The sequence below is a fragment of the Schistosoma haematobium genome, chromosome 5, assembly GCF_000699445.3.
Source record: "Schistosoma haematobium chromosome 5, whole genome shotgun sequence".
In the NCBI taxonomy this organism is placed as follows: domain Eukaryota; kingdom Metazoa; phylum Platyhelminthes; class Trematoda; order Strigeidida; family Schistosomatidae; genus Schistosoma; species Schistosoma haematobium.
The window spans coordinates 14,650,225-14,675,971 of NC_067200.1; the positions used below are offsets into that span (position 1 = coordinate 14,650,225).

At 34.7% G+C, this 25,747-nt stretch overlaps 1 protein-coding gene across 1 annotated transcript in view; it reads right to left on the reverse strand.

Annotated features, from left to right (window-relative positions):
* Positions 1 to 2,240: 2,240 nt before the first annotated feature.
* The window catches only part of QRICH1 (zinc finger, MYM-type), a gene marked incomplete at both ends in the record, with an annotated part of 29,169 nt that continues 5,662 nt past the window's right edge, over positions 2,241 to 25,747 (reverse strand). Inside the window, 9 exons of the mRNA XM_012940703.2 lie at positions 2,241 to 2,333; positions 3,950 to 4,504; positions 6,131 to 6,565; positions 7,133 to 8,284; positions 9,163 to 10,134; positions 11,092 to 12,351; positions 13,582 to 14,459; positions 16,126 to 16,524; positions 19,035 to 19,321. Coding sequence (XP_012796157.2) covers positions 2,241 to 2,333; positions 3,950 to 4,504; positions 6,131 to 6,565; positions 7,133 to 8,284; positions 9,163 to 10,134; positions 11,092 to 12,351; positions 13,582 to 14,459; positions 16,126 to 16,524; positions 19,035 to 19,321 — 6,031 coding nt within the window. The remainder of the gene's footprint in view (positions 2,334 to 3,949; positions 4,505 to 6,130; positions 6,566 to 7,132; positions 8,285 to 9,162; positions 10,135 to 11,091; positions 12,352 to 13,581; positions 14,460 to 16,125; positions 16,525 to 19,034; positions 19,322 to 25,747) is intronic.

The window sequence follows — 25,747 nt, forward strand, 5'->3', positions numbered from 1 at the left end:
ATAATGGCTAGCAGTGGAATTCAAGACACGCGTTTTCTCCTATTTGGGACGCCTCAGCTGGATATACCTGAATCTCAGAATGGATGTTCACTCTGTGACACGAATTCAGTACTGTTCGCTTCAAACGCCATCGCGTTATCCACTTAGCTACTCAATACTGATATCTACTTACTTGTGCAATGGGGTGAAGTTTAAATTCACTTGATATTGTTTACTTGAATAGAAGTGACAAATAACTGATTTCTTCTAGTAACTGAACATTAAAGAAACATTCAATCGTCAAATTTTTTTCTTTAATAAAAAAATGGTTCAATTTCAACGTTATCATATAAATAATAACCGATTATAATTATAATAATGATAATGTGTAAAACAGAATGATTACTAGAAGTAATAATAAACATAACTTGTAACAGACTTTCGATGAAAGAAACAAAAAAAACCTTTTACACAACAATTAGAAAAAAAAACAAACAAACAAAAAGAACAGAAGTGTATGAAAACATCGTTGTAAACAAATAATAATGCAAACAAACATTCATAGATGACAATAATAATAAATGAACAACAACATTGTCATGAATGCATTAATGAATATAGTGAGAAGGGAATACATACTCTGTAATGTGAAAAGAAAATGCTGTTTAATTACCTAAAAACGAAAGCACAATCAAATTATGTATAGAATTATAATGTAATAGAAAGCAACAAATGGTTATATGTAATCGTAATAATGTGATAAAGTTTCTTGTATCCATATAAAAAATAATTAAGATAACAATATTGAATATACATGTATATATGCACATGAAGAAATTGAATATATGTATAGAGAAATGACTATTGTAGAAAAAGACAATAACAAAAATTATATGAATCTCATTGAATGGAAATATGTAGTATTGAGTGTATATGTATATATATATAGAAGGAATTTCACTGAGTGCCCGAGAGGAGAGGGCAACAAACCAGAATACACTGCACATATAAATCCACTTCATATTATTTACGGACATTTACATTTTATGGATTATTCAAAAAGTGAATTAATGTGTACACCGATTGGGAGCGACAGGTGAACAAGAGGGTATTTAGTTAAAAGCAACAACCTATGTGTACACAGTGATATATATATATATATATATATATATATATATATATATATATATATATATATATATATATATATATAAGGACTACAAGTAGAACACAGGACTGTGTATGTGTATTGTATATATTGACATGTTGAAATGCATAATGCAACGAGAAATAGATAGTATACAATAACTGTGGCAAAAATTATCATCATCACACCCTTATCACTAAAATGACAACTAAAAGGAAGAAAAATCAATGGTTCTCTGGAAAATCACTTAAAACAATATCCATAAATTGAGGTATATTGTTATTTCTGTGTATTTTAGTATATTAAAAGCAATTTGGACAAATCAGTAGTACGATAACATACATATGGAAATAGGGAAAACACACACACACACACAACCACAATAAGTTAATAGTTAAAATAAGCGATCAATACAGTGAAGTACATAGAACATAGATATAATCTCTGAAGTTTGAAACTATATATACAATAATAATAACAGTAATAATGATAATAATAATAATAATAAATATAATTATAATGAAAATAATTCGTGCAGATGTAATAATTTTAACACTAAATTATGACTACTGCTTCTAGTTGTATTATGGATATAAGGAAAGATCATAAAATTAATCATGTTTAAGCAAAAAGAAAATACTGCATTCATGTGAAAAAAAACAACAGGAAAAGCCATCAGAATTGTACTACTATTAATACTACTACTAATATTACCACTATAAGTACTACAATACCTTATCACTGTATGCAAAACATAGAACAGTTAAACTATACGAAATAATCATTATTGCAAAGCAATTTGTATAAGAAAACAAAAGGTGACGATATGCATGTTGTATTGCTTCATCTCCTCTCTCTCTCTCTCTCTTGGTTTGCTTATTATAATCAATTCAATAAATCAAATGTATAAAAACAGAATTAGTAGAGTTCCATATATCTAGGTAAGTGTAATTCTGAAAATCAGAGATATCAAATGAATGATTGAAACTTAAATAAGCTAAACAAATAAATATTTGTGTGTATGTGGAATGAATGAAAGATGTAAGAGGTGGTCAGAAAATATCTGCAGTAGGTATATGTATATGTATACTGACTGTCCATTAAGCTGGAACTGTTAACTGATAGTTGAAGTATACAGTACTTCTTTCGGCTTCAATATAGTCATTGAACTAGGTAGTATATTTACACTATTGACAATATTAGGATCCTGTAAAAATAATTTTGAGAAAAAGTCAAACAGAAAACAGATATAAAGTAATCAATTAATAACACTGTTGTAACTTTGGAAACGAGATTCGAAATAGGAGAGATTGTTATAAGCAGAAATAAGGGTGGCTAGCAATGGAATCCAAGGACGCACGTTTCGTCCTATTTGGTAGTCGTCAGCTAGATGTACCTTCATCTCAGTGTTGGTGTTTACTCCGAGACTCGAACCCAGTACCGTTCATTTCGAATGCTACTATGTTTTGCACTTAGATACTGAGTCCAGATACCCGATAGCTTGTGCAATGAGGTGAAGTTTAATTCATCTTTGTATTAGTTTTGAACAGTGTAAAAGAGAAATCCAGAAATTAATTTACAGATGCAGATTTTATTCACTTTTTAGAAGCATAACAACTGTTCAGCCACTTCTAACATTTCAAATCGCCACAAATCACTTGGGAAAGGCATAATGAAGACTAACCAGCCACAAGCAAAATATACTACAGCTGGGAAGACTGTTAAAGCTGATAATAGTATCATGGTCTCTAATGTCTCCAAATTAAAAGTCTATTCAATTAGAAGAATGTGAAGTGTAATAAACAACAGTTCAGAGTTCCAAATGTACAATCGTCTTTAATGAACAAGGAACCCAAAAGATTCCATGGGAGGGTATATGCGCGTGTATTAGAATGACATACAAATGAGTGATCACTTTACAACTGGATATTTTCTTGTTTTAAGTATCAGTTTCCATATTTCTAACAGAAGCTCATATTGTTATAATATATACAAACCTATCAATTTAACACGGTAAACAAGTAATCTTTCATTACTACTGTTTGCTGTCTATCTTCTTACTACGAAAAATATAGACTTATTTGAGGAGTACAAATTATTTTAACAAACAAAGAACCCATCAATTAGAGATTAATAAACCATTACATATTAAAATTATTCACACTTTCAATACACATTATCCGTTCTACTGTAAATAATTGAATCACTTTCTCTAATAGTTAACGTACAAATTCGGTATATTGAATTAACTGTAAATGACTAATGTTCACACTAATGAACTGTGTGTATGAGCAAAAAATCATTAAAATTATTTTGATCCAATGTATCTGACTTTATTAATGAAAATAAATCAGTGATGTAATGTGGAAATCGTCAATCGATTTTCATGCTAATTACTGTAGATGAATATTATTCCTATAATCTGAATTAATTTGGTAAGCAACTTTGTAAAACATTTGTACGTAATTGTTTTAACTATTGAATTACGAATAAGTAGTATTCTAGTTTCCACTGAATTGATCAATTGCTATGGCTTAAATCATGCATAAATATTTGATCAAAACTATCCTTAAGCCAGTCCTTTGAACTTTCTTTGATAACTTTGTCCAATAACACAACATTCGACTATTCTGTGATGGACTACCACATATCAAATTAATTTATAAGTGCGACTGTACAGTTTAAGTGACAATGGCAAGAAGTATGTTGTCATCACTGAGATCCCTCTAAAACGTTACTGTTTGTTAAAGTAATGGGTTTGTTTCTGCCTTTTTGAACAATACAGATAAATTTACATTGATCAAACCAATGTGGATTACTTGCCTTTTGATCAACAGTCATCGTTGAATTCATTGTTCCAATAATCGTTGTCGCTGTTGTTGACACCATCGATGTCGTCGATGTAGTTGCTGTGTTCGAAGACGTTGTTGAAACTACATCTTTAACTGGATTCATTAATCGTCTACGTTTATTCTCTGTATGCGTGCTACTAACCATTTCTTTATTCTCCTTAGATGTAATAATCGCATGTTCTGCATCGTCTTCCGTAGTGCTAGTATTACATTTGTACAAATTTGTATCACTATCAATATTGTTGTCAGTTTTATGAAAATATTGATTATGATGATGAAGATTGCCTAGTGCACCGATACCGGAACCTCCACCACCGGGGAAAAAATTTCTTGATCTATGTTTACGTAACCAGATTGTTGGTAAACCAGCAAGTTTTGATGCTTCAGCGAATAGACCACCAAGTTTATTTTTACCCCATGCATGTTCCGTGAACCAATTACTATTAGCTGGTAATAAATGACATTTTTGAACTTTATCGTGTATTTCTTCAATATCATTCGCATCGGGGCATTCAACATTACGAGGCTATATAATTACGTTTTGTTATTCGAGTCAGGAAAGAATAGGAAAAATAAACATGTAGAAAAAACTAACAGCTATTCAATCATTGAACTAAAAGTAGAAATAGCCAATTAAATTAATATTACAAGCAAAGATGGAAGGTGTCTAGCATTGGAACTCGGGACGCGCGTTTCGTCTTATTTGAAACTCGTCAGCTTGATGAACTTGCATATCAGAGGCAAGTATATAATGTGATGGCTTTCGAAGCGAACGGTACTGGGTTCGAATCTTAGAGTGAACATCAACACTGGGATGCATGTGCATCCAGCTGACGAGTCTCAAATAGGGTGAAACGCGTGTCCTGGATTCCACTGCTAGCCACCATCATCTCAGTTTATGATATTCGTTGCTTAAGCAATGTCGATGCAATCCGCACAGTATATACATATGCCAATAAGAGATTGATCAATTGCAGTCGTAAACATCAATGAGAATATTCAAACAAATAATATAAAATGAATTAATCAAATTATTAGTTAATTAATCTTAGTTGAACAACTATTACAAACACGAAATTCAACGGAGAAATCACTATCTAACGAATCCATTATTAAGCTATATATAACCAAGAGGCACTAAGCCGGTATTTCATTATAGTACAGGACTCAGAACATCCATTATATAGTCAAAACCACACTTGGTATGCTTTACGTTTGATTTTGGTTTGGTGATCTGACCGTATTCAATGTGCGTAACAAACGAATTTATCAGTGATTGTGAGATAGTATCTATCAGTGAAATGGCAACAAAACGGTATCACTACCGCTGTTGTATTCGGTCCCTTTCGCACTATTATCTCTAAACCTTTAGTTCATTGGCCAATTTCATATCCTTCTATCAGACAGTATTTCTCAAATTTAAGCTATGATAACGATTACATTGCTTTCTTTCCTATCATCTTAATTCCTTATTTCATCAAATTGATATTGCCACGTGTGGTAACTCTGACCAATACAAATTCATCCTAGATCCTACATTGATAAAGACTGACTGACTAATATCGTGAAATTATTACTGCCCATTGAAAAAATTGGTGTTCAGTGGAAATTATGAAAACTTTAGGTAAGGAAATTTTACCACAGTAGTAAATAATCCCAAAGCCAGTCACTCATCTGCGAGTGATGTAATGGCTACCAAAATGTAGAAAATAATTAATAAAAACAAACAGATTCAGAAACTACAGAGTGTAAAGATGACAAATCAGTTTTGTTACATCTTCGACAGTGGCTATCGTCTATTTTAATGACTATCTTTAAACAGTGAATGAACTGTCCTCCAAAGATCCTGTTTCATTCAAATTCACAGTTGTTAAATTCATCAATTTCTTGGCGTTTAACATAACAGTTGATTGTAAATTCAATTTCCTAGTCGCTTATGCAATTCATCATTATCCATACACAAAGAATTATTGAAAAGGATGTATAATATCAGAAGTCATACAGAAGCACAAATACTAACTATTCAGAATGGTTTAAACTTATAAACAAACCAAACGAAGTTAGTAGAAACTCATGATCCAAATGATTGGAACATACAATTCAAAGAAATGACATTAATAACCATAATAATGAAAAGGAAAATTGAACACACTTGTAAGTAAAATTTTGAATAAGGATCCAAACAACCACTAGGTCGCCTGTCTCTTAACTCCTTGAATATAGCTACAGGACAAGGACATCGAACAGGTGGTTCATGTATTGACTTCATATCAAATTCACTTTTTTTGTAACCCAATGCACAACATGATGTTGGTGATCCAGCTAAATAATAACGTTTATTTGTAATTCGATTAATAAAATAAATATATTCTGTTTGTCTATCTGCAGTTTGACACAGACGAAAATCACCCCAACGTAGACTGACATGTTCTGTACGATTTTCCACTTCAAAAACTAACGTATTGATAAACCATGCAGTAAAATTTAAACACCATGGTCTTCGACCACTCAGTATACCTTTACGGAATAACTGTTCAACATAGGCAGGAAAATCTGAACATTGGAAGGCACTGGCAGAATTAATAACCTAAAAGTGAAAAAATTTAACAATAAAATGAATAAATAAATTGTTTTCCTAATATTTTCGTTAAACAACATGAGAGGTGATCTCTTCGGCACACGTTGACATATAAGCCATATAGCTAGTGAAGATCTTGGATAAAACTGTGAAAATGTTTCAAACTAGGTATATGGATAGCAGTGAAATCGAGAGTCATACGTTTCGGTTGAATTTAGATCCGGATATACTTACGCCCATGTTTAAATTCACGCTGGGAGACTCGAACCCAGTACTACTTTTCATCAAAAATACCAAACCCATTATCCACTGAGCTACTGAGTTCATTAGTGTAAGCCAACAAAGAAAAACCACAAACAATAACTAATATGTATTCATAGTTTAAGTTGAATGATTATTTTAAAAAAAAAACAACCAGTTTATTGATTCAATGCTAGCCAGGTCAACATTTGAGCCACAGGAAGTAACATGATGGTACGACAATTTCCAATATTTAATAAATCAGATCCATATACGAAAATATTAATCATAAACATATTAAGAAAACCTAGATAACACGTAATAAATACAACTCACAGACTGTAAAGTTCTCAATTGATCAGGTTTCGGCTCCACTGGGGTTAAATGACATGTCATACTTGACAAAGAAGGAAGAGTTAGTAATGAGTTATTTCGAATATTATTATTATTAGTAGTAGTACTACTATCGTTATTATTATGCACATTATGATAATGTCCTTTAGACATCATCGGATTTGTTGCAGTCGTCACAACAGAAGATGATGAATAACAACTATCGTCCATTTTAATTTGATGATGATAGCCTGATATAAACTGATTACCACCATCAAAACTGATATTTGTAGCATTTCTGGCAGTAGCGGTTGTAGTAGTATTAGTGGTAGAAGTAGTAGTAGTACCAGTATTGGACATGCCATTCATAAAATCAACATGGATTTCATCAAGATTATTATTAATATTATGATTATTATGTTGGTTTGATGTTAGTAATCGATTTGTCATATTCGATGTAGTAACTGATGAATGTTTAGATTGTTGTAGTTTCAACGCTGTTGATGATAATGTAAATGTATTGCCGATAGACAATAATGGCACTGATAAAGTTGACGCCGTTGTTAACGTTGATGCTGATGATACTGGTGAAAATCCTACATAGGGACAAGGTATCGACTGACGTTGGCGATTAATAATATTCGGAAGATGGTCAATAGTATAGTGATCAGTTGATGAAGAAGCGCAGGAAGAAGAATGGTAGGGTGAGTACTCAGCCCCAAGTATACTCATTGCATTCAACACATTATTACTGTTATTCTCACTACTGACACCATGATTATTATTGTTATTATTAATGCTATCATTATTGATAATAACATGACCGGCTTCATTAATCAACGCCGACTCATTGGTGATTATCGTCCGACCAGAATTGTCAGTATATAACAAACGATAAACTGTTTGAACTGAGCTAGACAAGTCTCTATTGCTAAGGGGAACTTCAAAATAAATATCCGGTTTATTGTTATTATTTGTAGTTGTAGTTCTAGACGTTGTTGAACCGATTTCATGAGCAATAGTAGAAGTAGTAGTACCAGTTGTCGCAGTCGTAGAAGTAAAATTATTACTAGAGTTATTGAATAAATAATCATTATTTAATGGAAGAAAAGTGATTATCGGCTGATTATGCATTGAATTCGCTGAAGTTACAAGCTAAGGACAAAAACAAAACAAAATATTGAAATAGTATGAGAAAAATTATGGAAATTAGTAAATATTCGATTGAATCCATCCAGGTTTAACTGACGACCAATGACAACTAGACAGATGGTTTGAGGGAAATGAGAGAGATGGAACCTACAAACTAGTGACTAAAACCCATTCTAAATATTTTAGTTATATATATATATATATATATATATATATATATATATATATATATATATATATATATATATATATGTTTTTAAGTAGAATTAATACACTGTCAGGAATCGTACCTTACGTACTCAAAGTCCACTTGATATATTTCATTACGGGTATTATATCGTGATGAATCAATCGAGTTATACTGGCTGAAAAAATCGTTCCTCGAGGCTCTAACATGCCAAACAGGTCGATTGAAGAGTGGTAAGACAAAAAAAAACCAAACCCAAGGTGTGAGGGCGAAGTCGTATTGCTGACTGCACAGAGGTGTGACGGCAGTAATATTTTTCCTTTAGACAGCCAGCGTAACAATGATACTGCCTTCACACAAGGAGGGATGGGGTTAGAAAAGGTCGACCCTAAAAATGCACACCCCGTCTTATCCCACAGATATCCGTCTATGGCGATAAGACCTCAACAAGTACGGAGCTAACACGAAAATTACCCACAAAAAGGTCATGTGTGACCGACCTCAAGCAGTTGCCCTTGGGCACTGCGGTCACGCTCTCAGGTCACTAAGACCACCTTTAATCCAATTTCCTTATCAGGTACCTCCAGAACAACCCTTCCACAGTGTGGGCAGCCGGGAGGTGATAACCACCCTCATACCTCTAACAGCACTCAAGACCACGTGAAACGAATAAACATATTCTGTTTTAACTCACATGATTATTTTGTTGTAGAAGGCTGTGAGAATTAATTGTTGATGGTTCCAATTTCGCTTCAATTAATGCTGAAAACTGTGATTGTGTAACGCCATTGTGACCAACGTCACCGACGACATCATCAGGTTGTGTAATGGTTATCGGTTGTCTATCAGCAGTATATGAAAGAGCTTGAACAATACTACCATTCTGTGCATTATAATCTGATTTCAATGGACTAACTTGAATTAAAGCTGAGGTTGTAGTTGTACCTCCAACATTTGTAGAGGATGTCAAATTTTGGTGGTCTGATATTTCATAACCTTGAAGTGGAGATTGTAATTGTTGATGTTGTAATGAATTACGACCATAAAATATTTGATTACAGGCTGGAAGTATGGTGGTAGTAGTAGTAATACAAGTTGTGGTGGTTGTGGTAGGTGCTGAACTGGTGCTTACTTGGGATAATTTCATCCGACAATTATCATTAATATTATTATTACTATTACTACTGTTGGTCCTATTTGTCGGATTCGATGAATTCATTAAAGTGATTGTTCGACGAACAGGTATATCATCATTATTTGTATTCAAAACAATTGTAGCTATATTGGAATCATTTCTTTGAATAATTAACGGTTGAAGTGAATCCATGAAAGCGCCACCATCTCTACTAGCAGAGTGTAGATTGAAATCAAAATCACACTGACGCTTGTCTGACTGATAAATTGTTTGTAAATTACAATATTGTGACTGCTCTTGGTGATGTTGAATTTGAGGTTGTAAAGTTGTATTCAATACAATTGGAGCAGAACAAAAACCAGGCGAAGTTGAGGTAGATAAGAGAATTAAATTCACCGGTACTGCATTAGTGCTATTATTATTATTACTACTTGGATGTGATATTAGATGACATGCCACAGGTTGATTAAATGCTCGTGATGTGGTTGTCGCTGGTGAAGATGCCGTGGGATTGATTTTTGTCGTTGTCAACTAAGATGATAATTTGTACGGAAAACAAGTAAACATTTTTATAGAAAACAATTATACAAAATTTTGGATTTTAAAGCAAGCAAAAAAACATTCACCATGATAAAAAAGCGAAAAATTTGGAACGATAATAGTTGAATCCATATGAGCACAAGTTGGAAGACGATAATAGTCTCCAGTTACCCATCAATTACCCACTATTCCAAAACAATCAGAATAGGAAATAATAAAAGCTTCCGTCCTCGACTTCCAGTGTGGTGGAAAAAACTATAGTTAGACAAAACGAAGGAGAACAAAAGCTAATGATGGATTGACCCTAGAAATATTTAAGGAAAGTGGTTAAACTAAATCTGGGAACTGTGCGTAATACCATCGCATGGGTCCCGGCCGCAGAACACATGTATTTATAAGGAAAGGTGAAAATCCTCTAAAGATAACCATAGAGGAATCAATTTGACCCATATATTGTCTAAAACATTCACTTTAATAACCATCCATCGCTTAATTGGGGTTCGTGAATAGCAAATACAGGAAAATTCGGCTGGTTTTGAACCTGAATATGGATGCCAAGGAATACAAGTACTATGTTCTACGTCACTTATGACTAACAGACTAACGATAACAGAGATTAGCTCCACTGAATAGAATGTAGTCATTGACATTTGAAAACACAGAACTATGTTGAATGCGATGATCGTTCTACGAAGTCCGAACACCATCGCCCTCGACTACAATTAAAGGTTTATTAAAATTCAATAATTAGTGGTATAAACGGTGTTTTATTATAATTTATCTTTTCGATTCCCGCTTCCTTATTGTCTCTCTGAAGTAATTGTCTCATTAAAGTGATCACATAAAATTTAAAGAGTATTTCATAGAAAATTTCTACAAGAATGAAATTTAAAATACAACAATATAACAAACGTGTAATGTTTAAAGAAAAGTACACATAAAACTTACCGAATTTTGTGTTTTTAAAGTTGGATTGCTTGAACTCGACAAGATAAATGTACTTTGTTGCAATGAATTGAGATTAGCTTGATGAGATTGAAGTTGTATAGGATCGAACTGTTCCGATTGTTGTAAAGATATATTAGTTGTATTAAATGCAGTATTAGTTCCAGTGGATGTTGAATTAGGCATCAAGATATAACTATTCGATTGATTAGTCGCTATTGTTGTCGTTGCTGTTGAGGTTGGTGGATAAATACTACTACTAGGCGCTAAAAATGTATGCCCATCTACAGTGGTTAATAGGATAAAACTATTTGCACTCAGTTGAGTGGTTGGATTAACAATAATTCGATCATTATCATGAACAAAGTTTTGCTGTTGTTGTTGAACTGGTGAGGTTTCGTATAAAATTTGATTACGAAAATCAGCTAATGTTGATGACGATGTTTGTACTGGGGGCGGCGGTGGTGGTGATGACAATTTACCGGATAGTGGAGTAATCATAGATGATAGAGATATGTTATTATTATTTGTATTCATCAATGAATTACTACTACAAGATGATACAATTGATGATGGTAATGATGATACTGATTGTTGCATTAATTTCGGTAGTTTTAATAAAAATTGATTATTTGAACTGCACATCTCTTCTGTACGTGATGAATGTAGTAGTGTTGGAGTTGATGAAAGAAGTATACTTGTGGTTTCAGGGTTATCTAAACGTGAAAGCATCATTATGTTGGGATTATTATTATTACCGATAGTAGTAGTATTGTTGCTACCAGTACTAATTGTTCGAGTGATAGTCGTGTTATTCATAATCGTAGGTGATGATGATGTAAGCAAAATATCATTACTTGCATTAGTCATACCAGACATATTAGTGCCTAGTAAACAGGATAATTTATCGACTAATGACTGTTGACGATAATTTAAATCTGAAGTATAATTATTGTCATTATTTCTGTTACTACTAATAGTATTATGATTAGCAATAATTGTAGAAGTGGTAGTAGTAGCACAACGATTAGCCATAACACAATTAAATTTCTCACGTTGATTTAAAGCTAATGCAGCTCTATCCGCCGCTATAACACACGCAGTAGTGGCCGCTGACAGAGCAGCTGTTGCAATTCGTTGCATATCTGGACGAACAACTTTATCAACAATATTACGCATTAATGCACCAATACGATTTTTGCCTAATGCACCAACACTGAACCAAGCAATTGCAGATTTTGATTGAAGAGCTGAAGTTGAACTCTGTAATAGATAGATTAGATGATGAATACAAGAGGGAAGAAATACAATGTTGTTGAGATGAACACCAGTTGGTAATAATACAATATAGTAGAAAAAAGTGCAAAAACGGTCAACTGAAAATGTTTTGTAAATTGCGGTAATGTTGGAAATGGATCATATTAAGAAATAATTATCACAACTAGGCGAAAGAACTATATCAAACCAGTACTTCTGAAAATGTAGTAGGGTTTAAATTCCATTAATCATACGTAGAACAGTGGCTCAGAGGTAAGACATTCGATTTTTAGCCACCAAATTTACGGTTTAAAAATACTTCCAACTATTTCGATCCGATCAATTGAGTGATATCGCTACCCTTCATATTTTGTGTGACAAATGGACGAACTACAGAATTGAATAAGCGAGTTTTTTAATTTAATTTCATAACTGAAATTAATTCATGACCCAATGAATCGATAATAATACGCCCTATTTGTCTAGGTACTTAAGTAACTAGAATGAAGTATTCAGTGTAGTAATGTACTAATTTCCACCATTCAATCATAATATATGCAAATTCGGATCTATATAATGGTAAGCAGAACTACACAATTGTCTCTGTTGGAATAATCCCAACAACATTAAAATCCTCGAGACTTAATGGTAATATCGAAGCAATCCACACAGTATGCACATACCCCAAAAGAGGCTAATTAATTTCAGTCCTTAATCTATCAACAGAAGGATTCAAACAACTCTTACATATACATTAGAAATCCTCCCATTGCACAAGCCAGTGGTTTTCTAGACTCATTAGCCAAGTGAATACTGAGTTGGGTGTTTGAAGCTAAAGTTACATGGTTCGACTCTGACTGTGAAAGTCGACATCCAACCGAAGAACCGTTAAAAAGAACGACACACGTGTGTTTGATTCCACTACTCGCCACTACACAAATCCACCTAAAAACGAGTCATTATCTCGTCAACTTTTGAAGAAGATTATGTAATCACTTGACAATAGTAATATCGCAAAAGATATTAATAATCAATAAAAGTTCATTTTTTCGATTCAGTTACGCTGAATGTAACAGCAAGTAAACTCTAAAGTTTGATTAATCACTGTCAAAACGACTATAACATCGCAGTTTAGGGTTCCAAATAAATTCTCAATAAGTCAGCAAACTTGTGAAGTTGACCTTGAAAGTTGACATACATCACAGAACAGAATAGTACTCACACATAAGCACTAACCTGTAAAGGTTGAACATAAAATGGTGCTTCTGGAAGTAACGATGCTTGTTGTCTATGTCTAGCAAATGATTTATACAAAGATACAAAATCAGGACCAGAACGAGCAGGAACGGGTGGTACAGTTGGATCAATTTCAAGAGGACGAACCCTTGGACGATTAGCGCTGTGTTCAGAAGCCAATGCTGAAGCAACTGCAATCTCAGCTTCTCCCCAACCTGAAGAAGGATAAACACGACGAACAGGTTGATCTTTTGAAGATGAATTAGATTCAAGTAGGGCACATGCTTTAACTGTAGTGAATGCTGAAGGACCAACATATTCAATTGCTTCACATAACTCTCCAGTAAGAGGATCAATAACATTGGATACCAATCTTAAATGTCCCCAGCGTAACCGTACATGATGCATTCGGCTACCAATACCAAAATAGTGTTGCATTAACCACCACATAGAAAAAGTTAAAATCCATGGTCCACGATCGTCTAGAGCACGAGCACGCCAAAGTAATTGAGTAACTAGACCAACTGGAGGACGTTGTGATGTACCAGGAAGTGGAGAATAAATCTTACCACTATCTGCTAAAACTAAACAATTCGGTGTACGAGCTGCAGCTGCTAATACAAGATCTAATAATTCACGTAATTCCAATTTAACCGAACGACCGGAACCACCACCAGTTTTACGCAGATCAATACGTATATCATCATTAGGTTGACAACGAATTATTGTATCATTTCGATTAGACGATAAATTAGATTTTGTAGCCAATTCTGGTTGTGAACAATGTGACACAGTAACTTCCGGTGATGATTGTTTAATTGGTGTACTTGATGAAATCATAGTTGTAGGCATTATATTTTCAATACCACCAAGACGAGCTTGAATAAATATAGAATATTAAAGGAATGAGGCGAGTTGAGAAAAAGATCTGAGTGAGTTTTATGTATAATAAATTATTTAATAATAACTGAAGTTATGAGATTATAACAGAGAAACGAAACAGTAGTTCATCGATTGATAATTTCCAGTGTATGTTTTAATAAAGAAAACAAAACCATACACATAAACAATTAAAACAAAAAACACATCTGAACACCAGAAACGAAACAAAATACGACAACAGATCTACTTGATTATGTTAGAGCTATTAGATGAAAAATTTTGAAGCCTGATCCAAGGTACCGGCTAAAGATGAAAAATTAGTTGTTCGGATAGTGAATCTCTACCAAATAAAGTGGTTGAAATATTTAGTACGTACGTTCAACAATCGTTTACCTCAATACACGATGTTTGCTAGTGTACGAATAGGTTTAAAGACGAGCCTTCGGTCCATGAAGTCACTGAGTGTTGAACTGGGTCATGTCGCTATATACAGACTATCTGGTTGGGTGTTCCCTCGATGTTTGTAATCAGTGATAAGTAGCATGTGTTAGAATCGGTCGTGATGTTGAAGATTTATTCACTTTTCACTATATCTTAACTCTAAGAATTTTCATGTATTGTTTATTTCGCGAATTCATTCTTTCCTCAAGAAACGTAATGTTCATACCTAATCGTTTCTACTACCGATAATATTTCTACTACTTCTACTACTCTGATATTGGTTATGATCATTTCAATTTGGTGTGCTCATATATTGTGGTAGCTTGAACCGAAGGAGATATGTGCAAGATTCTACTTCGCTTATGAATGATTGACTGGAATATCCTGTTACTTTTTTACCAATGCATGGTTATTGTGGACTGTCACTAAATCGAACACAAAATCAAAAATGTCTGTTTCCAAGAGCATCAATCCGTCACTGGTGGTAATTTTCACTTAACCAAGGTTGATAAAAGACTAACTATAAATCTGTGTGCGAGAATTTCTATCAAAACAATTCTTCTTGATAACTTAATCAGGTAGCGTGAATCAAACATAAATCATTTTGGTTAATCTGTTCGAGACTTCCTGAGATTTATTTGCAACGGGTTTATGCAGATTGTTGAATTACAAAGTCTACATCATGAAGTGACTTCAATTATACAACCACTGAAAACCAGGAAGTGCTGGACAGTTGACTCAATCTAGTATAGAACTTCTCAGTACTGCCCATTCATGGACCCATCCAACAGGTGCCGAATAAGTGGTCTAGAGGGTTAAGCGCTCGAAACGAGACCTATAGGTCCTGGGTTAGGTCCCCTATGGGGGGTGGACGTTCACACACAAGGATCCCCATACTAGGATGAAACATCTGTCCAATAGTTTCCCGTTTTCAATAATTGAATAACTATGGTCAGTTCGTGATGTAAACTATGAAAAATATAGGAAATCTTACGAATGAACCGTTGTTGTTGGATTATCACAGCCTACAAATGATGGCAAATCAAAAATCAAACAGTTCTGTCACTTACTTTTACTATTAACAAATGTATGCATTATAAAATAACCAAGACCAAAACTACAATGTAGAAAGGTGATCATGAAAAATAACATCTGAAAATAGCTTGTTAAATACCATAACATTACAGATGTGTGAACAGAACTTTACATGTACTAACTTACAGATATCAATCATATTCTCATCTAATGGCAATGCAGCAGATATCGATGAACAAATACCTAAATTAGATGGTATTGTTGATGAAGAAGAGGCAACAACAGATGAATCAGATGTATCAACGGCAGTACCATCGGGACCAGCTACAAATTCCATACGATTATGGCCGATCGCTGTTGTATACGAAGCTGGTACAAATATTACAGCAGGAGAGAATGAAGAAATATTTACATTGGTATTAGGAGGATATGATAAAGGTGTAAAAAGAAATTCCGTCGGATTATTCAACTGTTGTTGTTGTGGAAAATTAGAATATTGGAGTTGATGTTGTGAATGTAACAGTTGACTACTATTTATATCAAATAATGTCTGTCCACTACCACCCTGTGCCTGAATAATATTGCCTACAATAAAAATGGCAACATGAAAAATAGATTATTGAAGATTATTACAACACAATAGTTTATTTTAATTTAATTTGTGGCTGTGAAATGTGACCTTTAAAAATAGAAGAATGGCACTGGATAAATAAAAAAACTGGTCGTTGAGGTAGTGGGTCTTCATCAGCTAAAGTGGTTAGAGTACGTATTATATATATCGAACAAACTCCTACCATCACGACCAATGTCTGTTAATGCAGGAGTAGGCTGTAAGAAAACAAGAGGTGTTCAAACAAAGATTAGCATTAGTCTATGAAGGGATTGACTATTAATAAAGCCCGGAACACCTATTTCATTTTATTTGAGACTCGTTAGATGTTAACACAGGAATACTTCAAAATCCTTACTAATTTTGATAAAGATAATATTTATTTACTTTTATTTATTTAAACATAAATAGTGGTACAAAGGGGCACCGAATACATGTGTGCCACACAAGTTACTTGATTTGTGTGTGAGCTGTAATATTGCCCAGATGCTCAGACCGAAGCAGGTAGTTTTCTTAGGGGGCCACTCCCGGAGCCTTCGACTTGAAGGTCTCTTCCACAAGGCAATGGAGCAACGTCAGTCCCATAGTAGCCGGTGACCAAGAATTGGTTCATACGCCATTTGTTCCTTCAAGATACTGGAGCTCATGTGCAACTCGGACTGATGTACGTACGTACGAAGCTCTACGCTGTTGTTGACTGACTGAGCTCATGTGCACCATTGGTTTGAAATCAGGGTTTTCCAACTCCTCTAAATGGACCCTCCATTTCTACCAACTCGGTTAAAGCCCCGGACATTCGCTTTTCGTCTTCTCAATTTCGTAAACAACACACCCGCTACGAGAAGTCAGTGAGTATGAGTTCTTTGGCAGTGGCTGATACGCGTGTCCATATGATGGGATTTCGAGAGGGAGAGTGGACTCTTCCTACCCTTGGCCGTACCAGGGTATCTGTTTCATTTTATTTGAGATTCGTTAGATGTTAACACAGGAATACTTCAAAATCCTTACTAATTTTGATACAAAGATAATACCTGTTGAAAAAGTTATTGGCTAACTAGACGCAGTACCCACTTGAGACATAACTTGGTGTTCGAGGAGAAGGGTAGTGGATTTAAAGTTAACACTAGCATTCAGGTACATCCATACAGGACGAAACACAAGTCCTGAATTCCATCACTAGTTACTATTAACTCATTCCATAAAACTTGATAAGTAGATTGGTATTGAGCAAGATATCATGTTCAGTACTCAACCTCAAATTCAACTCTAATGTTCAAAATAATAACCTTATGAAGAAGCAAAACCAATTAATTCACGTGCATACATACTCACTATCAATAGAGTACTCCATATACCCTCTCACTAAAAATCGGATTAATTATCAGGAATTTTGTGGTTTAGTATAATAACTATGTACCTTTCTCATACTCTAAATATCAACTTCACCTACTGCATCATTTTGAAGTAAACTATAGTTTAATAAGTTAACCCCCAAATGCCCTGGTACGGCCGAGAGTGGGGAGAGTCCGCTCTCCCTCTCGAAATGCTCTCACACGGCCACGCGTATATAGCTTCTGACAGGGAAGTCCTACTCACTGCCTTCTCGTGGCGGGGGTGTTGTTTACGAAAATGAGAGGACGAAAAGCGAATGTCCGACGCTTTAACCGGGTTCAAAACCAGTGGTGCACATGGGCTCCAGTATCCTGCGGGAACAAATGGCGTATGAACCAATTGTTGGTCACCGGCTTCCATGGGATTGCATCTCCTCACGATGCTCCACTGCCTTGTGGGTCAGACCTTCAGATCGAAGGCTCGGGGTGTGGCCCCCTAAGAAAACCACCTGCTTCGGTTTGGGCACCCGGGCAGTATCATAGCCGTCACACATATCGAGTGAGATTTGTGTGGCGCATATGTATTTGGTGCCTCTTTGTACCATTATCTATGTGTTGAAATAAATAAATAAAATAACCACGTTATCAAGTTGTGATAAATAACACATAGAAGTCAGAATAACAATTGAAAAACCTATTGTATACAAGTATCGTACCCCGATGTGATCATTATCAAGCAATATCACATGTTGAAGTGAGCAGCAGTCCAATAAGTAATACATAGATCATATTCTCAAACTTACCAACCGGCGAACAACATGATAACTGTTCATCTAACTCATTTGTTACCTAAACATTTTTGTGCTCAGCTTTTACCTACACTATTTGTATCTCAGGTTTAACGATACTGCTCAATAGCTTAAACTTACTTAGATAAAACATGACTCCAAAAACTGAAGTCTATCAGTTGAAAGTCAATCGTTTTAACCGAAGGATCATCACTCTTCTTGCAACCACCTAACCATAATAAAAAATAAAAGTCCATGAAGGAAATAGTAAGTGAGTCAGATTTCACCTTATCAATTCAAAACACAGTGAAGTGGTATTCAAATATACACGAAACAATTCAACCTATTTTTATAGAGATAAATTACCGAAAGGATATGTTTGTGAAACGTCCACATTCAAATTTTCCTGACTTGAAGATAATTTGACTTTAGGTAAGCAATTTAATAATTCATCATTACCATTGTTGTCGTTATTGTTACTGTTAATTGTGCCGATTCCAGTTCTGACATGACTATCCTGTAACTGTTGATGTACTGAATGTAGCCCGTCAGTAGTGGGATTATTAATTGATGAATTGGAATTGTCCAAATCAAATGAATCAATCGCTACGTCGTCTACATCGTCATCTTCATCATCCAAAGAGTGATGGTCACTAAGTTTAGTGCAAAGCAGATATAATGGAAAAAATAATTTAGCAAAACTACAGTAAATAAAATTAATTTCTATCAAGAAACATGGGGTTGCGAAACTAGAGTCACAAACAGACACTTATTCTCATATTGAATTTAACTGCCCTTTTAAAAAGCTGACAAAGGAAATGTAATCTTATCTGAATCAGATCAATGTGAGTTGAGACCGTGGGACTTATAAGGAATTGCCAGTCAGGGCTGTATATACACCTTGCATTTACACTGTTATCGGTGAAAACATTCAGTGACTGGGAAACAATTAATACATGATTAATAGTTGACTTTTGCACCTTGATTTTTTGAATAAAAAAGGCTATCGAGAGATTATCGTTATGAATCCTCCTGTAAACAAGATATTTTTTGATTGAATTCAATCTTTGTCCCTGAATAAATATAAAACAGTATCTTTTTTAGTTAAATCTAAGTCGTTGATTCAATATACAATTAAAGATTTCTTCAGTAGTTAATAAGAAGTAAAACTTGGGAAAGCCAGGTGGTATCTATTAGTTGACAGTAATCCACAGTAAATGGAAGTAGTACTCACTAGATTCCATGGATTGAACACTGAATGATGAAGTTATTTCAAAATATTATCGGTCCATCCACAATATATAACCCTAACCAAGGCTATCTGAACTAAAGTCTGTCTATAGCGTAAAACCTTCTTTAGTTAGGAAAACGTTTTTCGAAACATCGACTAATTCTATAATTTATCATCAACTCTGATAGAGAAAACATAAAATTAGTGAAAATAACATTTCCAAACATTACACGCCATTGAAATAATAAATGTTCAAAATAAATCGAATACGCAATAAACATGTAGTCAACAAAAACGTTACCGGTATTAGTTCAAGACGATGATGACGACAAAAATAATCGAAATTTGAACTAATTCAAGAAATCAATAGATACAGCTAAACTACACAAAATTTAGACAAACAAATGTGAATGAATTGATCAACTTTCCGATGATATACACACATGTTTTACATGTAAATTTATTAGTTCATTTGGACTTTTTACACACGTTGACGAATGTAATTTCAGTTCATTATTAATTTCATACTGACTTAAAAACAATAAATGAGATATTCAACAATACAAACTTGTAGTTAATTTATTAAGGCAACCAAGTGTTTACTTATGTACTCCGCTTTGAACCAAATATTTGTGTGTAGTGAGCAGGAAACCATGGACCAAGAGGTTTCATGCTATTTGACATTTTTCAAAAAGAAGTACCTGTAATTTTGAGGGGATTGGTTCTCCTTGATGAATTCGATCTCACATCACTCAGCTTCACAATTTGAGACGTTAACAATGAGCTATTCAGGCCGCTTTTAACCTCCTCTATAAGATTGAGGGAATTTACGATTGATTGGTCACTGACGGAATAAAGAGGTATGTATGGAGAAATACTGCAACTTAAGCTACGAGGGGAAGTTAAAGAATGAATCTACTTGCGACAATGTGACCCATTCTGACTCATGTTATCCAACATCTTCAACTAGTGACCAAAATTATCATGTAGACTCCAATAACCTGCACCTATCAATCTTACAAGTGTTACATCACGTGAATGATCCGAAAATCCCAATGTACTAATATTCGGATTAGAACTCGAAAAGAATCTCTATCATGCACCCTGAATACGACTAAGCACAGTGAGAACACAAAAACTGATTATATGAATTTATTTAACTGCAGAAATAAATCAAAACGATATATGAATGTACTACTTTTTAGACGATTTATTTACAGTCAGATTTGTATAATTTAGATTGAATAATATGTAAGATTAATTATTCCATCACTCATTGCGTGAACACATATTTACCATATCATACAACTAAGCATCTATGTAATTAATTTCATCTGTCATTCGCACTGCAATTGATAAAGTCATTGCACACTATATCACCTCCTACATCAAGTAGAAGCTGAAGATGTTAGCCAGATTGGCAATGAAATCCCCACAATTAAACTATCTAGCTCGGGGGAACTTAGCACCACCAAAAGCGTTCACCTGGACAACAAATTATCTTTATCAGTCACTGAGTTTATTTGCAACGTTCTCAATGTTCAATGAGTATGTTGTACCTAGAAATCTCGGCTATTGTTTTAATTTATTCATAGGGTAGGCATTACACATCACGTGTTTTGTTTTCCTAAAAGATTTTATTAAAAGGTCTGACTTTCACCATTTTTATGTCTTTCATTAAGTATATTGGGCTGTATCACAGGCTAAAATCACAAATGACTCTAAACGTTTGAAATGAAATCTTTGGTTGAAATTACACTCCAATAAACAGAAGTAACTAAATAAATGGATGGTAAAGTGACCTAACTACTGGATGTAACGCACGCATTGGACACTGAAGATGTTCAGTATAACCACGGCAAGAAGATAGTCATTGAAAACATTTTTGTAGGACAGACATTCAATCCAATTTGACAAACTTGAACGATTCACCAAACCACAATCAACAAATTTGGACACAATGAAAACTTTAAATTAAAGTTACTTGTGACTATTGGAAAACAACTAGTAGGCATAAACAAACATACAAATGTAAATAATCACATGCAGATTATGTACTTTTAACGTATGAATCATCTCATAAAAATGATAAAATAATATCACTTCAAGGTGAGTATGGTCTAAAAAGCAAAATCGACACGAAAATGAAATGAAGTGAATAGACAATAGTGAATATTTCGTGTGAAATTCATGGGACAGGTTACGTGTCTATGAACTTGTAACACATCCGATTTTCAATGTTTAATGTTTCCACTACCTCACACTTTCCCGTTCATATTTAGTGAGTGAATGTTGCAAAAAAAAGCATAATTTTCATTGAAGATTTCATTTCAAGCTCTAACTTATAGTTTATTTGCTTCTTTCATCTGGAAAGTTAGGATGTGCTACAGTAAAGTGTTCGCAAAATACATAAGCAGAAATGAAATCCGGAATGAAAATTACCCTCTTATATGCAATAGACCAAGTAAATGCTCGAAAGAAAACTAGATATTGCACTTTTATTCAACATTGGAAAAGGATGATTATCCTCATATGAACTTTATTGCTATTCACATTTTAACAAACAACAGCTTCAATTCTTTCAGTATATTTAAATATCCAGTGGTCACTAAATTATCACAAATCTTCTTGTGTGTTTGAGCGCTAGTGATATATTAAACATCTACATTTGACAGTTTCAAAAGATCACACATCGTTGATGAAGTAACCACTAAAAAACCATAATTATAACATTATTCATAAACGGAATCTCTAGACCTAAATTCTGATCAACTCATAAAAACACGATGTACCATACTTTAGAGCACTACAAGATAGTTTTGAACAGTGTAAATCTGTGATCTGCGGATTGACAACAAGTTCATTAAGTTATATACACCTCTCTGCTTAAAAATATATTCATCGAATGATGTTTGAGCAAACAAAGCAATCAAACATCTGATGACCACACCATAGTACTTTTCAGTATTACATGGTCTGTCTGATTAAGCATGACAAGAATACTCTTCATTGTCCATTGAAAGATACGCTTCGGTTATTAGTGTTTTACAACTGGATTGTCTTGCGGAACTTAATGGATTTTAATGGTATTTCTTATATTAGAAGTTACTCTATGAAGCGAACAATCCCCAATTTCGTCTTCATTTCAAAGGTGTGAATAATTACGTTTGACATATTCTTTTTAACAACCAGTCAGCCAGTCAGTAAATCAATCAGTTCTCTTTCTATCTCACTGCTACTATTTTAAAAGACAGACAAATAAGTCGTAAACTTTTCACTCGTTAAACATTAAGATAGTTCGAAATCAAACAGAATTAAACTTTTGAAACATGAAAAGAAGGATTCAATAAAGACGATCTTCACATCATATTTCTTCCAATTAAAAATAAATTTATTACTATGGGAAAACGATGAGCTTCTAGACATTGTGTATTAAGCCCAATTGTAATGATAATAATTTGAATTAATTGGTTGTTTCTCGAAGCGAGAAAAGTAATTGATCATATCTTCACCCTCCGCCAAATGTTAGAACACCGCCATACTTATCAAAGGCCAACAATCGTAGTGTTTCTTGACATCAGGGCTGCCTTCGATTCGTTGGACAGGGCTGTTCTCTGGGATTGTCTATTGAAGAAGGGTGTGCCTGAGAAGTTTATTAACATCCTAAAAGCCCTATATACAAACACCTCAGGCAGAGTGAGGGCATACAACCACCTTTCTCCATTGTTCCATTCGAGCAGTGGGGTTAGGCAGGGTTGCCCAATCTCACCATTCCTCTTCAACTTTGCCATCGATGACATTCTAGAAACAGCTCTGATGAATGTAAGTAACGGTGGTGTGGATCTGTTGCCTGGAGAAAGACTTCTCGGTCTTGAGTATGCGGACGACATTGTCTTACTGTGCGATAATGCCCAAGCCATGCAATCCGCACTTAATCAGTTGACAATCAGTGTCCGTAGGTATGGTATGTGCTTTGCACCTTCGAAGTGCAAAGTACTTCTACAAGACTGGCAGGATTCCAATCCTGTACTCAATCTGGATGGTGAGCAGATAGACGTAGTTGAGAAGTTCGTGTATCTGGGTAGCTGCATAAGTGCTGATGGGGGTGTGAGTGATGAGATCAATGCACGAATAGTGAAAGCCAGAGCGGCTTATGCCAATCTGGGCCACCTTTGGCGCCTTCGTGATGTTAGTCTGGCCGCAAAAGGTCGGGTCTAGAACGCGTCGGTGAGAGCAGTCTTGCTTTATGCTTGTGAAACCTGGCCTCTCCGAGTTGAGGACGTTAGAAGACTCTCTGTGTTCGATCATCGTTGTCTCCGAAGGATTGCTGACATCCAGTGGCAACACCATGTCAGTAATGCAGAGGTTTGGCATCGTGTGTTCGGGTACAGAGATGATAATTCAATTGGTGTCACCATCTTGAAACACCGACTTCGGTGGCTTGGACATGTTCTACGAATGTCGTCCCAGAGAATTCCACGTCGTGCATTATTTGCCGACTCTGGGACTGGTTGGAAGAAGCGGAGAGGTGGTCAATGAATGACATGGTGTCGTGGCATGAAAGAAAGCTGCAAAGGACTGGCTTCTGTCGGTCGTTCACGACTCCCTGGTTGGGGTCTGAGAGATGGTGCGACACAGTGGCTAGAGACGTTATCAGATATGGCTCAGAATAGAAGCCAGTGGCGATCCTGCTGTAACCTTCTTTTACTTTCTTCATAAAAAGTGGTTGTGTCTCCCTTGGCTGAAAGATTTCTTCTGATTGTACCTCGTTACTACCACACTACCTTACACCAATCCCTTCGTTATTGTTCTCTTTTTCTTTTGCGCTCCTTAGTTTTTTTTTCTATTTCTCTTCGCATTCTCATTGTTTTGTGTGGCGCATATATATTGGCGCTCTCTTGTACCAATATTTATGTGTTCAAATAAATAAATAAATAAATAAATATTAAGCCCAATTAATTGAAAGACAAATTTACAAGAAAAGTATAAAATACAAGAGAGAGGAGCAGGATGGAGGAAGATTTAACAAAATAATAAGGGTCATTTCATAAACCAGAAAGACTTGATGATGTAACTCATACAATGTACTGACTTTCTGATTATTAATAGTAGTGTGATAATAACTTTTTGGTATTGCTTAGTTGTCTGAGTTATACCACCCAATGAAACTCCAATCGAACACCACCCAAATCATCCAACTGAGCTATAAATCATTTGCACTATCATAAAAAAGGTGTGGATGTTGTTTATAAATGGTGGTCTAGTTTAGATCGATTAATGAACTCGACTAGTAAAAAAAATAGAAAAATTAAAACATGTAATTTAATAGTTGAATTCATGAGTCAGTTAAAGCTAGATCACCATGGAAAACCTAGCCGTCCAGTGCTTCCATGTTTTCCATGGTGGTCTAACTTTAATTGGCTCATGAATTCAACTATTAAATTACTACAATCTCCACAAAACCCCTTTCTGATTAAAACATGTTTGTGTTTTTACGGAAGATCTACGTAACTTGAATAGATTTAAAGAAAATCCACAACTATTTCTAATTGCTGAATAACAAATCAACTGGGACTAATAGAGAACAATTGTTCACGATCGTACTTTATAGGGAGGAGAGAAAAAAATTCTTAATGGTATACAAGACTACACGTTGTTTGACAGCGAGTCGCTTTGTAACACAACCATCAACCAGGTGCAGATTCGTGCACTTGACTCTGAGTCACACTAAGTGTGAGGGCTAATGTTATTACCCGGTTGTCGAAACCGATGTGGGTAGAGCTGAGTTCGAACCTGTGACTTAATAGTTAAAAGTTGAATTCCACTAACTCAAAAACATTCATTTCTG